This window comes from Pleurodeles waltl, chromosome 5, assembly GCF_031143425.1.
Source record: "Pleurodeles waltl isolate 20211129_DDA chromosome 5, aPleWal1.hap1.20221129, whole genome shotgun sequence".
Lineage (NCBI taxonomy): Eukaryota > Metazoa > Chordata > Amphibia > Caudata > Salamandridae > Pleurodeles > Pleurodeles waltl.
In genome coordinates this window covers 1,290,052,623-1,290,069,565 of record NC_090444.1, presented here as the reverse complement: position 1 = coordinate 1,290,069,565, position 16,943 = coordinate 1,290,052,623, and the positions used below count along the sequence as shown (strand labels likewise).

General features: G+C 42.3%; 1 protein-coding gene across 1 annotated transcript in view; it reads right to left on the bottom strand.

Moving 5' to 3' along the window:
• UFL1 (UFM1 specific ligase 1) overlaps positions 1-16,943 on the bottom strand; it is a 329,946-nt gene that overhangs the window by 161,041 nt on the left and 151,962 nt on the right. The window contains exons 8-9 of the mRNA XM_069235525.1: positions 9,677-9,823; positions 4,159-4,334 (exon numbers count right to left, since the gene is read on the bottom strand). Of these exons, the coding sequence (XP_069091626.1) occupies positions 4,159-4,334; positions 9,677-9,823 (323 nt within the window). The remainder of the gene's footprint in view (positions 1-4,158; positions 4,335-9,676; positions 9,824-16,943) is intronic.

Here is a 16,943-nt window from a genome sequence, read left to right as displayed (position 1 = left end):
AAGCAGTCCACCTCCTGGCATAATTAAGACCTTCAAAAGGAAAACTGTCATTTGCCACCATGAAAGGAAAGGGTGTAAATGCAGGATATCCTTTGCCTTTATGAGCTTAGTGGTCAAAGATGAGACCATGATGATAAACACTGAAATTCAAGGGTAATCTTGATATGTAATTCATTTTGCTGAAAGCAACCTTTGAAGTCACACACTTATACGATTCTAAAATTAAGTCCCTGCCATTTGTCATTGCTGAAGCAAATCAAACTATTCTTAGGCTTTCAGATGCACAGTTCAAGCTCTTGTACTCTACAGCTTTCATGCATTTGTCTAGTTGGGGATATTCTGCCTCAACTAAGCTATTAATCCCCCTGCTCAGGTGTCGGATACAGCTTGCTTGAAATCTTGCTTTGTGCACAGATGCCTGGCTGAACTCTGGTACCCCAAAATATTATCATAATAAACACAGCTCTAATATATGCTACTGGCAATGAAAAGACTTCAGGGAATTGGCAAATTAGTGTAAGGTTAATCAAGACTCAATGATGAAAAAGGAACTTATGTCCAACTTCATCACTTCTGGATACAATGCACTAAGGATAGAAAATGTGAAGGATGGGTGTGGCATGGTCCCTTGATTTCAGAGCTCAGCATTTTCTCTACACAAAAATGGCACCTCTCAGACAGCACACCAAAGAGAGCTGCCCAATACAAGATGACACCTAATTTCAGAACATCATCTTTCAGTTAAACATGGGCAGATTAGGTACTTAAAGTACTAAACCCATGCCTGCCAACTGTGTACGTCGGTGGGCTCTGTCGTTAAAGTCCCAGTTCATACCTTGAGCTTCCCTCACCTTCACTTGTGTTCTTGCATTTCCCTTCATGTGTCTCCCAAGAACTGTGAAATTTCTACTGGCCCGCAGTTTTCTCTTTCTGGATGGGTAGCTAAATGATGTGGACTTGCGTATGTCCTTAGTGGGAAGTGCTCCTTTATTTTTTATGGATACCATCTGCAACTTTTACTACTGATTAACTGTTTATTCAAATTACTATTTGTCTCATCTTCAGCAGACTCCTATCTTTGAAAGAGAGGTTGCCCCGTTTACTGTGTTAAACAACTGCAAGTGAGGATGTAAACCACAAAATCTCACTACCCTACCCCAGCACGCTTCCTTGTTTCTGCCCGAGATTGAAGCTAGAACACTGTACTCCACTTAACATACCGATTCAAGGCTTAGGGGAGACAAAGTACCGTCATAAGAGATCAGTCTCTCTGACATCCTGCCAGCTGGCTCGCTCTACACTTGGAAGTTAAATCAAACTGTGCTGCAGCACTTTCAGTGCACTGGTTATCCTAGTGAAGCAGTCATTTTTGTTGCTAAGCAGAGGTCTCCGGGGGCTTTCATGATAACACAAACTTGGCCTTTCTACTATACATTTCAAAGTTTCATTAACTCTGAGGGCTGAGGATAAGCTGGTAAATTGGGCAGAACTTCCTGGACCATATTCAAGGGGGCATGAGAGGAACAACCCAGGCAACAGTTTGCTGCCCACCAAAAGTATCTTCTTGGAGTTATGCACCATCTTTTTAACTTCTTTGTCTGACAGGGTGATGGGGAACGCACCTAGCAACAGCTTAAAAGAGCATGAAGTCTAAACTACAAGGCTTTTTCGCGATCATTGGAATGATACAAAGGCTGGGTCACCCGGAGCCAGCCTGTACCATCTTGCTATAAATTGGTGAACTGCTGTAGATGACATGGACTTCTCCCACACACCAAGAATGGGCTCTGTGAGGGTTTTGTTAAAACAGAGCAAAGGCTCTGCAGCTTTAATGGTAGTGTAAAATACTTCCATAAGAATGTTGTCCTTTGTTTCAGTAGAGCAAATCTGAAGGTCCACCACTTCTGCTGCTTTGTGGTCAACAGAATGGTAACTTGTGACCTCAGGTGGAGACAACCCAGTTGGGGAGTACAGCTCCAATTCTGGCGAGGTATCCAGGCCACTAGCATATTGAAGACCAGAAGAATCTGGGTCTAGAGTCATAGCCTGTCCGTCACCAGCATCCCACCAGGGATCTTCGCTTGGATCCGAGTCCCTAAAAAAATATTCTCTCTTCTCCATAAGGCATTGCACCTCTCATGAATGGTGTGCAGGACACACTAGGAAGTGTAATATGTCTGGTCTTGTAGGTTGCACCATTGGTAGCATCAGTTGCAAAGTTAGGGATGGAGGTAGAAGCATCAGTGTTGTCAATTGTGGAGCCAGAGGTGATAAGGAAACTGATGGTATTGTTAGAGGTGGCAGCATCAAGTGTGGAGTTGTACCCAAGGCATGTGCCGACATTGTAGCCAAAGTCGGGCCAAGGTAACATGAGGCAATGGTAGAAAAAGAGCAAAGAGAGCCACATGATATGGCACTGGGATGACTCTGAAGCCATAGCTCTTTGGAGGACATCAGGCACTCCAGAGGGGGCCGTAGCACAACAGAAAGCATCAAACATGAAGTTCAGTAAAAAGCTGGGTCTGTTCATGGAGCTGGGAACTTCACGTAATGCTGATCGGTATGGTGTCTCTGGGTCGACGCTGCAGATGGCAACTGAACTGGACTCAGGTCCTAAGGAGCTGCAGGTCCCAGATCCTCAGAAGGTTATTCTATGCTGTCTGGCTCCAAAGAGAACAGTTTGAGGACCCTGGGGGTCTCACAGACTTACTTTCAGAAGAGCTGTGTCACTAGGAGTCATAGTGTCTCTTCTTTTTGTGCTTGTGGTTTAAAAACTTTGACGAAGGTGGTGATTACAGGGTCTCCAACCTCTGTCTCAATTTTCTTCTTCTCCAATGTCCATCCTGATCCCACGCCATGAATATTTTGGCTTCCTATCTCATGGCTTCAGGGTGCATGTTTCAACAAGATTTGCAAATACTGACATTGTGGTCAAGCTTCAGGCATCTTAGGCAGATTTTGTGTTGATCCATAATGGACATCTGACCATTATATTCGCTCCGTGGCCTAAACCATGATCTTTTCGAGGGAAACATGAGTGCACTTGCATTGGGAAAAGCAATTCTTTAGGAAAGAGGACTCATGAGAAGAGCTGAGCTCTGGATTCACATCAATGGCACAGAAAAAAGGAACTGACATGAGTATACCCTCAGATGTGCTTTATGACTCCAGTGATGTCATGATGACGCCGTATCCAGCACGCAGCACGTGCAGTGCCACAGTCCAGCATGGAGAACTATTGAAACGTTTCTGGATTTAGTATGCCCCTGGGATAGTCAAAAGGTGAGGAAGCTGCAGGTATAAGTATCCCTCATACAGTGTCTTGATGGAATGCTGGCGCTATAAAGTCAAAGTTCTACTAATAGATTAAAAGACATATGTAAAGCAGTGCTTAATTTGAGCCAGTGGTTGGAAGTAGGGTCCACCAGCACTTATTTTTGGGGACCGGTGCCTATATTTCCTGATCAGATGACCCACAGCAAGGAAGAAAAAAACATACGCAGGAAAAAAAGGGGAAAATAAAGGGCATAAAAATTTGAAAAAGAGAGAAAGCAAGGACGAAAAAGAATCTGCAACAGTGGGATAAAGGGGCACGAGGGTGTTCCGATGGACGAAAGTAGGATCACGACTAGGCAAGCCCCGGTATTCGGCACCTCCGGCATGCGATAGCGCCGGGAACTAGCTTCCGAGAAAAAATGTAAGCCAGGCACTTATTCTTTTACAAATTAAGCACTGATGAAAAGTAAACACAGCTGCCACGGGAGTGATGAAAAATACAAAAACGTCATATACAAGTTCAGAATTTAACCTATAAGCTTTTCGTCCTCACATGCTGACCAATGTTTCGAAATGTCTATACTAAAGACACTGAAAGTTATCATTTTCAGAAAATCTGATAAAGCACACAAAAGGATAAATATAAATAGAAAGTACATTCATTACACATTGTATGAGACATTCTGCATGGATACAATGAAAACTATCAAGAACAGGTCCTCATCCAAGCACTAAATAGATCAGACATTATGCATAAATGGTATGTCCCTTCAACAGTGTACAACTATGAAGTTCCAATTAAACCAAAATATTAACTAGGTTAAACAGCACATTGGAGCAAAAATGAAACCACAAGGGATGTCATCTCCAAGGAAAACTTACCAATATATCCACCCATGTTCCGGAGCTGATGGCCTCTTCGACGGAAGCCTCCACCTGATCCACAATCTCACGGCCAACGCAGGCAGCTTTCAGGAATAGGAGCTGTGCACACTTGTATCGTTTTCTGATGTAATTTACAGCATCTGGGATACCAAGCCTGGCCACAGCATCAAACTCTACACATTCACCGCAAAACAGTTTGATGAGTTAATCATAGCAAACAGAAATCAATATTCTCAGCCAAGTTAAAAAATATATATATACAGTTTTATGTATACACACTAAAGAAAGACTGCACAGCCGGGAAATTGAAATTACTTTTATTGTGAGTGTGGCCATCTGTTCAAAGTCCCAGACTGCAAAGTGACAGCACACATCGTTTAACAACTCTGCTGATGTCAGAGGAAGGAGCATCACGTGAACTTACACTTTACCTAATTGGTAAAGTTGGTCCAGATAAAATTACAGGTACTTAAATAAGCAAAATGTGTAAAAGTTCCCGAAATAAATGTCTAGTTTTAAAAGAACTTAAACTTGTCACTTAACTAGGCTCGTATGACCCATCTCTCGGAGGTGCATTCAGAAAATCTTTCTGGATATCAGTACCACAAAGACCTGAAATGATGATTCTGTAAGAGCTATACCTCTCTCAGATCATGGTTCCAGAATATAGTGCCAACACACAAATACAGTATAGACTACACCTGTCGAAATGTAAAAAGTATAGGACCAGGGCACACATGCATGCCCTTGGATTACAGCAGAATATATCTATCTCAATATAAAGTGCCGAAAATACAATTAGAGCGGGCGAAGAGAGAGAGAGAGAGAGTGTGCGAGAGTGTGAGTGTGTGTGTCAGTTTCAATGAAATTTCGGGCCCTCGATTAAACGTGTGCACAGATCATCCACAGATTACCCAAGTGGGTACATCATCTTTTTATGGTCCTCTCTCATAAACACTGAATAATCAGGTTATGTATTTTTCGTAAGAATACAAAGAATTCACAAAATATCCCCAGACCAAAGCAGAAGATTGTAGAGGAGGTGTTTCACCATGAAATACAAGTTATGTTTCACCGATAGACGCCCTAGCTTCACACTTTAGATTCCCTGATCTATAAAATGAGAAACGTCCTATTATGTCAGGAATCGTCTTAGCATGTTACCAGAGATGGGGTACTACAAGCTTCTTTTGCTGCAACCAAGTGTGCATTTAAATAAAAAAAACGCAGACAATGCTTATGAATCACTATAGTCTTGGGTGCCCTTTTGTTTTCAGTATGCATTTGGGTTGCTCTATATAAAGGCTATCTAATAATTAGTGGTAGTGTTTTTGTTTTTTAATATTTCGTTTCAGATGAAACATTTGACGAAACAGCGCAGAGTGACATTCTGTTATGGTAGATATGAAATGGGCCATTTGATTATTGATTTGATAATTTCATGACTGAATGCAACTGACTCATTGTTTCTCTCGAGTCACCGCTAATCCATGCCTTGTCCACATGACCATGGCCTGAACTGCAGATGTGTCAAATTCAAAGGTATTGTACAACAGAACAGCTGCAAGTATCACGGCAGTGTCTGCAATAAACCATAAGCGCCGAAGGCAGGTGTTACCAGGGTGTGGCAACAAAGTCTTCACTCGTTGTACCAACAGCGCAAGGCCTATAAACTAAAGACAGTAAAACTATAGAACAAATATACGGTCAGGTCACAGATGGCAGTTAAAACTGCCCAGTAAAGAAACTGTGTGAAACATAGGTTTGACTTTCCTTGCCTGGGATGGAATGTGTTAGATTTCCAATACTAGCATATGAGATCATTCATAAAAGACTGGGTCCTGAATAATCCCAGCAGAGCTTCTCCACTCACCATGTACATAAAGAACAGTGATCCAGTTATCTTAAGTATCTGCCATATTTCTCTGCACCAGAGGCAGTAGTGACCCATTCAGGATGGTACTCCCCTGATGATAGGTAGCACAGACTCCGAGGAACAGGTCCCCAAAACAGAAAACAAAACATCAGGTACACAAATTCATAAATCAGGGTCACATTAAATCTCTTGCAGAACTCTAGAAGACATTTGAATCCGTCACTTATATAGATACCTGCTGCTATTCCATGCAACAGATTGTAGTAAAAACATTCGGAAACTCCAAGAATTTAGTCTTTTGTGGGCAATGAATAAACTGGATGCCAAGATGTCACAAGGCACAACCCCTACAATAACCGGACAGCTGTGATGGGCAGGCAACTGGAGCAAGGCCTCAAGTAAATAATCTTGGGGCTAAATGTGGACTTGAAATCAGTAAAAGGTATGAAAACATGAATTAATTGGAGCCTAATAGCTAAGCGAGATACTGCATTGCAGAATTAAACAAGTACTCAGAAAAACAGAATTGCTGTAAGATAATGATAGATGTATGGTTTTGGATCACTCTGGCCTGCCTTCGAGGGCTGGGACATAGTACTGACTTGAACTACGAAGAAGCTGGTCAATGAATGCCTTAGTAAAGACAGACAGGGGAGAGACAAAGAGGATTAGATGGTTCTTAACAAGAAAAGTAGGCCTTTCAGTGGATGGGATCTGGGAATTACTAATGGGTTTCTATGGCTTCAAATTCAATGTTGACATGAATGTACACTATGAAAGTGCAAAAAAAAGCTGTGGGTCTCACTGCTATGAGCTCAGACGCAGCTCATCTTAACATAGCGGCCTTTCTCCCTTACAACCTAACATTCCAATTTGCTACAATAATACACTATTTACTTACCTCGTGCTGCTAAGCATTCGCTGCTGGCTAAAACGGTTTCAGAGAGAAAAATATAGGTCGCTAATCTTTCTCTTATGAACAAGAAACAGCAGCAGTAATGTATACCTTCTATACCGTGGCAGATGTGCAATGTTCTACTTTAGTACTTGTTTGAAGTAAAGATGCCTCCAAGACAGAGTTGAAAGAACTAACTTTGGCTATCTGTTAGGTCAGCCATATACACTTAGAAGCCCTATGCTAGGACATTATCCTAGATGGCATTTCACATCAAAAGGTATGGTTGTGTTCCTCAGGACAATAGTTCACCAAACATTTTTGCGAGAATGTGTGTCAGGCTTTGAACAAACGGGAGATGTGAGATAATGCTCTAATTTTCTGTGGAAACGAATTAGCACTAGGATTATATTTGTTTCATGCGCTTCAATAGTTTCCCATTCAGAATATTAATAATGGTACTAATGTGTTTTTTTTATTACTCTTATATTGTGAGTGCTCCCTCGTGTGTTGCCTTCGTGCGTATGTTAGCTCATGTGGTGTCTGCTATGTATCTGTATGCAGGCATAGATCGAATCATAGGAATGGTCGGTATCGTGCAGTTGGGGTACTTTCAAGTATAGTGTCTACAACATTTGTAATCTGGTTATTGACTTGTAGCTGCGTGGCAAGAATAGGACTGACTGCAGCTAAAATGTGCCTGAATTATGCTGAAGGCTGTGTATGCCACCGCATCAAACCCCACATTTCTATGCTTTTGTTGTGTGCATTTGCACTGGGCTGGCCTGAGTTATGTCTGGCATGCGCTTTTACTCAGGGTAACATTCTAGGTACTTCCAGAAGCTGCAAAGTATCTATAGTGCCATCACAGAATATTGGGAGTGGGCTGGCTAAATGCTATGTGTGAGACTATTGGTGATGAAGACTTCAGCAGTTGTTACTGGTCTGCAGAGACAACCTTATGGAAGTGGTCCCAGGATACAGCTGTTTCGTTAGAATCCCACCAAGTAATACCCTTCCATAACAGATTATAAGAGGGGTGTCAGGTCTCCAAATCTGGACTCGAATTCAGCAAAACTGCTAGCATCAGAACTTTGAAAGAACTACAAAAGCAGGTACAACTTTTACAGAAAAGAAATCGAACTCAATTAAGTAAATTATTAGATTCTAATAATCTCTCATAAAGCAAACAAAGCAGAGATTTGTGTGTTGAATGTTATTCGGATTTGATCTCATTTGGCTCCACCGGCTCGCGTGAACGGAAACACTGTAAAGGAAGACGACATGTCTCTCTGTTGTGCCTGAAGTTGTGATCAGTAAAAGATTTACACCCTTGTCATCTTTACTTCGCTTTGCCAATCTAACACTCAACTCCAAAGAAGTAGCCTTCAATAGAAGAAAATGAACTCTGATCACCAGATCCAATATGCCTGTTCCCTGTATGGAATTGTCATTGACATTATGTGCAGCACATGAAAATAGAAAACGCACAGCATTTGCATACAAAGATGGACACCCACACTTTGGAACATACTGCGTCCCAGTGAAACGCAATGCCCTAGAACTGCAAACGACATTTGGTTTGCTAGAATAGACCGCGTGTCCAATGGTGTATGTGCACTACTGATCTGTAGTTCCTCAGAAATAGTTTAATGCTTCTTCAGATGCACACCTTAAACTGTCATGATCAGTGGTCCTGATTACAGTGCTCGAGGTTGACCACAAGGTAATCTGCGACTGATGTGTCGGAATGGTCAACGTTTCAATACTCGTTACGAATATCACAATGGCACATCGATGTCACCGATTTGAACAGAAATCATTTATACAACACAAGATCAAGGCATGTCCATCATCCTCCCGGTCCCACCAGTCGACTATCTTAACTGCCATGCAGCAAACGATTCCAACTATCCCAACTATGCCCACCCTCAAATGCATACTAATAACAAGTGAAGGAGCATAAAGCCACACACACAATATAAAAATGACTTTTCAACATGCATTGCTCATAGAAATTGTAGTCATTGTGTATGCTCTAACAAGGCACTTACCTTGTCACTGCATTTGTACAGCAGTTAGCTGCTTACTAGTGTGAGACAAAGGTGCTGTTACCTAGCCCGTGGAAAGCATGTACTTGCAAGCATTTGGGGATGAGAAGGTGGTTGGTGAAGCATATGTGTTTGAAGGCGATTATGAAGTTCTGGAGACACGTTCTTGTATTCCGAAGGGATGAGGAAGCATAATGCAGTGGTTAGGTACAGGGAGAATGAGTGTGGAGAGTTTGCACGTGTTCCTAGATATGTACATGCAGCTGTGTCTGGTGTTAGCTTCATCTCGGATTTATGTAACGTATATGTATTCTGCAGCCACACTGTATTATTTTTATTGCTGCCCTACTCGTGACACTTCTGCACCAGTATATACATTTTACAAAGAATCCTGCTTAAACCCAATACAAGGGTTATTCACCCCTTTGACCACAAATACAAACATTTTGCCACGGACAACATTTAGTTGCTCAGCATAAACTATGTGCTTCAGAGCCGAGGGAGCACATTCATTGTCAGAATGTGTTTTTTTTTGTTTTGTTTTTAAAGCACAAAATGTCAAAGGTCTGGCACCCTGAAACACTTCTGCTGTCAAAATCAGGGAACACAATCAAATGGCAAAAACCGCAAGCACTGCAAAGACTTGTTTCCCCAGAGAGAGTACGAGCGAGAAAGAGGACAAATAGCTGTTACCTAGGTAACCATTTTGTCGGAAAAACGCGTCCACCCAACTGCTCTGTGTCCTGGAATAAATGTCTGGAACAAACACAGCCTTGTCCTGTCTCCCGCCGACCACTGCGCCTTTCAAGCGTCCACTGTTAACCATTTCTTCCAGAACAGCTATAAAAAAATAAAAATAAAAAAAACACACCAAAACAAGCATTACTAAACATTTCTTTTGAAAAGCAATATCCTAAATGCTTTTGCTCTCAAAATGCTTTGTCACAGTAAACTTAACGTATATTTTCTGGACATCACTGCTCTAAGTGACCGAAGATTCCATATGCAAGCGGCCTGATGTGCCAGGCTGCCCAAATTGTTAGACAATGGGTGAAGGGGGCTGACTAAAACACCAATCACTCTCTACACTACAGCTTACCCTACATTTTTCAATGCTTAATGACATGAGGTCAGGAAACACAAAGCGTTCTTAAACAAAACCTAAAGAACATGTTACTTAGCTTCAATAACGATATTTCTGTTGAAGATTCCTCACCTTGTGAATATCCCCAGGTGTTAGACTAGATTCAAAAACCTCAAAAGCACTGCTCCAGGGTGCCAGAAGGAGCCAGCGTATAACTCTCTATCAATATCATTCCACTCTGAAAGTGACAATCGGAGCCCCATACATACCACACCCAGGCACGCTGAAATCAGTTTTTTTAGTGAGCTTATCCACGCCCTCAGGCACGGAGCCAATTAGCGAACTGTAAAACCAGGGTGCAGATTCCTTAAACTGAGACCTTTTTATATGGAAAGACCATTTCACAGAATGGGGAGGTGGAAGGGCACTGAAGCCTGCAGTTAGAATACCCACTAGAAAGAGTATTACCTAAGTTAAGTAACTTGTTCTTCTGATGGATACTTCAAACTTCACCTTGTGAGCAGATACCAAAGCAGTACTTCCCAAGGTTGTGGGTCTACAGAATGGCTCAGACTAAATTATTTTAGAGGACCAAAAGGGCAATTTGTCCATCACTGAAGATCTGAATGTCAAGACAGCAGTGATTTGTGAACATATGCACTGATGTCCAAGTAGCTAACAGATACAGGATAGGCGCTCCACATGCTTACACAGTACTAGCAGACTTAGCTGTGGTGGAACGAGCCCTCAGACCTTCTGGCTTCTGCCTCTTAGCCAATGCAGATCTTAATACAAAAGATCGAATCTTTCGCTTCTGCACTGCCTTGCTCTTTGCTGCCCCAGAGAAACCCATAAAGTGCTGAACACCCACAAGATGTTCATTGATGTGATCAGAGTAAAAGTTGAGTGCTCTCTTAGAGTCGAAGCAATGGAGTCGCTCCTTTTCCTTTGAGGTATGAGGTGCAGCAAAGGTCAGAATACTGATGTCTTGTCAAATGTGAAAAGGTGTCAGCACCTTCAGTAGGAATGCTGCTTGAGCCTATAACACCAGTCTGTTAGACCTGACGGCCTTAGGGTGATCATCCCAACCTTTTCAATGCCTCCCTCTAGCTTTCTGACTCTGTTTTTGCTGGTTTTAGGACTTTGCACACTTTACCACAGATGGCCAGTGCTAAAGGGCATGTGTTCTCTCCCCCAAACAGGGTAACACAGGCTCCTACCCAATTGGCATATTTAATGTACTTGTTAGTTTCTAGTAAAGTGCACTAGAGGTACCCAGGGCCTGTAAATTAAATACTACGAGTGCGCCTGCAGCACTCATTGTGCCACCTACATGAGTAGCCGCTTAAACATGTCTCAGGCCTGCCATTGCAAAGCCTGTGTGTGCAGTTTCACTGCCACTTCGACTTGGCATTTACAACTACTTGCCAAGCCTTAAGCTCCCCTTTTTCTACATATAACTCACCCCTAGGGTAAGCCCTAGGTAACCCATAGGGCACGGTGCTACGTCAGTAAAAGCAGGACATGCATTCATGTGTTTTACATGTCCTGGTAGCAAAAAGTGGCAAATTCTGATCTGAAAAGAGTAGCCCTGTCATGTTTAGTGTAGCCAGAACGGTAATAGAAAATCCTGTGTATTGATGAAGTTGGATTTAATATTACTATTTTAGAAATGTCACTTTTAGAAAGTGGGCAATTCTCTGCACTTACTGTCATCTGTGCCTTACAGCCTGTTTCCAGTCCACTTCTGGTCTATGCTGGTTGAGAGCTCCCTTGTGCAGTCCACTCAGACAGCCATAACACAGGACACACTGTCATATCTGCTTTCATCTGCATACTGAATGGGTCTCCCTGGCCAGGAAGGGTGAAAGGGCTCTCTCTTACACTTCGAAGGCCAGTGGCCTGCCCTTACACAAAGGACTGATGACCCCGCCTCAGGGATCATGGCAGATAGGACTGGGTTGAAAGGGGAACGTGTGCACTTCAAAACCACTCTTTGAAGTTCCCCCCTCTTCAAAGGCATTTTTGGGTATATATACTGGGTCTCTGACCCCACCAAATCAGACACTTCTGATTCTACACATGGACTTTGTCAGAGGGACTGCCTGGCTACCTAAAGGACTCATCTGGACTGTTTTGCTGAGAAGGACTGCTGCCCGGTTTGTTGCCCTGCTGCCCTCTGACTCTGCTGGAAGTACTCGGCCTTCCCCACAAGTGCTATCCAAGAGCTTGGATTGTGCTTGCCTCCTGTTCTGAAGTCTCAGGTCCACAAAGACTTCACCAAAAAGAAGAAAATCTCAGTGCGTCTGAAAATCGATGCAACGTCTGCAGAAATCGGCGCAGCGCCTGTCTTGCGGCAGAATATTTGCTGCATCACCTACCAGAACGACACAGCGCCTGCTCCTTCTACCAGCGTGTCAAAGATTTTCAACACATCGTCCCTGGGTGTCAAAATATCTCCACATCGCAGTGAGGAACCAAGGGTGCGCTCCTGGAAATCGACGCATCACCTTGCAGCATGAAAAGAAACTATGTATCCCCTGTGCCGCGCTAGATAATTTGATGCATTGTATCTCCTCCTCTGCGGCCCCTGTGCATCATTATTTTTTACGCTTCCGAAGTACTGTGTGTTTCAAGGATATAACCACTGATTCTTAATAACTGAGACTCATTTAAACCTTTAAAAAGTGATATATTTTTGATCTTATTTTACTTGCATAAATATTATCCATTTTTCTAAACTGGTGTGGAGTACTTTTTGTGGTGTTTTCACTGTGTTACTGTACGAGTTATTGCACAAATACTTTACATATTGCCTTCTAAGTGCAGTCTGCCTGCTCTGTGCCAAATTACTAAAGGGTGAGCATGGATAATTTGGATTGTGTTGTGATTTACCCAAACTAGGATTGTGGTTCCTACTTGGACAAGGATGTATACCTCTGCCAACTAAAGATCCAATTTCTAACACAGTATAGCTGGAAACAACGTGGTATAAGAAGGCTGGACCGAGAGGATCCGAAGCTCACTCACAGGATGTCCCGATGTTATTGTAATCAGAATTTCCTGTGTTCAAACTGAAGAGACGCAATGGACAACTATTCCAAAGGGGTACACATGAGGAAAGTGAGTGCCAAATTTAGGAGCCATTGTGGCATCACAAATGGTTTTCACAGAAACATAAGTTGCAAAGCTTCAAGAATATGCTGGACGACTGGTCCAGCAAAGGTTAAAATGCTTGAAGGGCCATCAAGTATCATAAGAAATCCTTGCTAGTCCAAAGGCAGTTATACTACATTTGACATTTTGGCCAGTAACGGTTACAACTAGCGGGTACCACACCAAGGAACAAGCTTATTGTAGGCCCCGGCATACACACATTTTGTAGAATGATGCCTTGCTGCCAAGATGAAAACAACTTCAGGGGTAAGGTCAAAGGAGACTAACATTCACCGGTCAATCTCCGCGAGGAAGTACAAGTTCACGAGCCACAGAGAAAGACCATGCTCTGCTGCTGTGACAAAAGATTGTCCTGAAATAGCAGTCTGAGTGGATGCTCAGGCCCGGCAGGTCTGAGTACCACACTCTCCTGGCCCAGTCTGAAGCCACTATAATGACTTGAGCCCGCCCTTACTTATCTTCAGGACTCAGGGCAGGAGAGGCAGCAACAGAAATACAAACAGAAGTCCCATGCTCCTCGCTAGGAGGAATGCGTCTCTGAGAGCATTCTAAGTGCTGCATACGTTCTTGGTGGTGAGGAAGGGATCGAGCCCAAGTACTCTCCACTGCTGGAAAACACCCTTCGCCACATCTGGCTATAACTGCCACTTGTGATCTGTTAGGCATCACCGACTGAGTTTGTCCAGTTTAGCATTTAAAATTCCACCAGGTGTTGTATGATCAGGGAAATGCCTGATGATTCAGCCAGCTCCAAAGCCATAGAACATCCTGGTATAGGCCCCAGGAACCCACTGTACTTGTTGAAACACTACATGGCCATGGAGCTGCCCATGAAAACCATCTGTACTTGAATCTGATCTGTTCCCCTGGTACTACGCCCACTGTGACGTCAGATCCCACTACAGAGCCCGCATATGCTATCTGGCATGGTTGCCGATTAGGCGGATGGCAGGACAAAAAGCCCCAGAGCCATTCTTTTCAACTTTCAGGACAGAAGCTGAAACATCGAGATCAGGCTTGAATGTCCTATGAAGGAAACGACCAAAAGCACATTATATCCAGGAGGGCCCGATACATGGGAGGCCTTTGTGTAGCAGTCAGGTGTGACTGCAGCATGTTGATTGAGAACCTCAACAATGTCAAGAATTTCACCGCTGTTTGGAGGTGGTTCAGAACTGATTGTGGTGAGCATGCTTTTAACACCAGTCATCTGTCACCGAAGTATGTGAAGTCTGTTCGCCCCAGAGATGGGCAGCAACCACCCCATCACCTTTAAAAATAACAGAGGGGCAATGGTGAGCCTGAAAGGCAGCATCACAATTTGAAAGTATTCCTGGCCCACCTTGATCCGCAGGTAGATCTCTGGGCCTGCAGGACAAGGATGTGAAAATAGGCATCCTACAGGTTTACGGTCACCATATAGCCTCCAAGATCCATGGTATAAAGAACCTGGACCTGCATGAGCATCTTGAATTTGCCCTTCTGCTCTGGATCTTTGCTGTTATGCGTAGAAAAAAAGGGAATTAACATCAGTGTGCATGGATGTTGCTTTATGCTGCTCCAATCGTCACTTCTGGAGCAGAACGACGCTGACATGTAGTTTCACGCGGCCACCTACCAGCATGCAGGGGCTCTGGTTTTGAGTTTTTCCAATCTAGATTGGCATCCGAGGATATTCATAAGATGAATACTCTGCAACTAGAAGTATACATTAGAAAAGAAATCTAAAGAAGTTGCTTTTCATTTTTAGGATCTCATCAACCCTACTTATTTTTTATCTTGGTGTTGCACTCAAGTTGTTCTTTAGAGGAGGAGGTCTATTAGCATTTTAAATTCTTAAGCGCCAACTTTATAAATATTTGACCTCGTACAGTCAAGATAGGAGGTTCTAGTTGTGCGGACTTTTCAGAATAGTAACATACTTGTTTTAGTACCCAATTTGGTATCCTTTAAATGGTTCTTCCTTCACATTTTCCAATAAAGTTGAGCTATTGAATACAAAAAGTGGCATATTTTTATTCCAATTTTTGTCTTAAGAAAGTTAAAGAAGAAAATTAAACAGATTAAAACAAAACTTTATAAGAGAAAATAAGTAAGATTCATAAAGTGTTTTTTTATCTCAAGTGAAATGTATTTCTTCACTAGAATGCTGAATGCTCAATTTGGAGGCCTTCTTTTTGTTTGGCTTTCTAAACGAGCCCGGTTTTGTGAGGGTAACGTAGCTGGACTATTACTGAAAAGCAGAGCTTGATTTATTAGAGTATTGAGAGCTAGTGGCATAGGTCAAACGTCTTCTAAAGGCAACACAGCTCAAATGTATTCCAATGTCTGTTGGGCCCCTATTTGTATACACTTATTTGGGAACAATGACTAGCATAATGGGAAATATTGCTTTCACTGTAAATGATTCACACGCCATTAGTCATTTCGTCAACAAGAAATACTGCTGTGCCCAAAGAAGCATTATTCTTTTCCACAAGTAGTTACTCCTGTAAGTGTAGTGGTTAACGTTTTACATAAATTACATACAGGAGGGTGAGCATATCAGTGGATGAAAGAAAACCTTTGTATTTGGTAAGCACAGAAATACAAGTCCCCTGACCCTTGTTACGGAAATTTAACTGACCCGAGGAGAATGGTAGCAGGAAGACAAAAAGTGTACGTGTTCATAACAGAGCAAGGTTATTTTGTTCAATCTTATTTCAAAAGAATAAGTAGCCCGTTTTTTTCTTCTGCACAACCGTAGTTTTTTTTTCTTGATACCATTCTACACGGCAGGGTTGAACTTGCTATTCTATTTTAATATTTATGAATATTTACGGAAGTCCCAGCATTGAGGAGACATAGGTAATTAATTACCTGTTACACCATTTCTCCAGCATGAGTATCTCAATTACGTTCACGCAACCACCAGCTGTCCCTTACCAAGCAATCGGAATAAGAGCAGGGATGTGAGGCATTCCCATATTCTTCACGAGGATGCCAATACAAACCGAGGAAGCTACTCCCACTGTGATGCATGCTTATTTTCTGGTGGCCTTTTGTTGCCATAAATTGACACGATGGGATAACATCCCTCTAGAAAGAGTTATCTTTGATTTTTATCTATTTTAAACAGAAATAATATCAACGATTGGATACCAATGTAATTCCACCTAGTTTTTAAATCAATTTTAATTTTTGTTTTAGACTTTGAACTAATTTTCTTAAAAAGTTAAAGAAAAAGTTACCCCAATCAGGCATTTTTGGCTTGTGGTTTAAGGTTTGAGACATCGTTTGTATCTGCTATAGAAGTGTTCCTGGATCCTCCATATGCACTGATGTTTATAAACTGAATTATACTACCCATGCTGGAGAATCATGTTACAAGGCAAGTTATAGATGTGTTCCTGGATCCTCCATATGCACTGATGTATTTAAACTGAATGATGCTACTCATGCTGGAGAATCATGTTACAAGGCAAGTCACTTTTTCATGCTAATGTAGCTCAATCCATCTAATTATGCTTGAAAAGGTAATATTCACAGCAGAGGATTATATAGATTCTCAATCGCAGACAACGAATTAGCAAAACCGGATAGACTGCAATCAAACTGGTGCACTGGTCATCTCGTGCCAAGCTCCCAGTCCAAACGCTGTTATTGCTGCATGCAAGTTAGCAGATCCAGTTTAGAAACCTATATTTCATTTCATTGCAA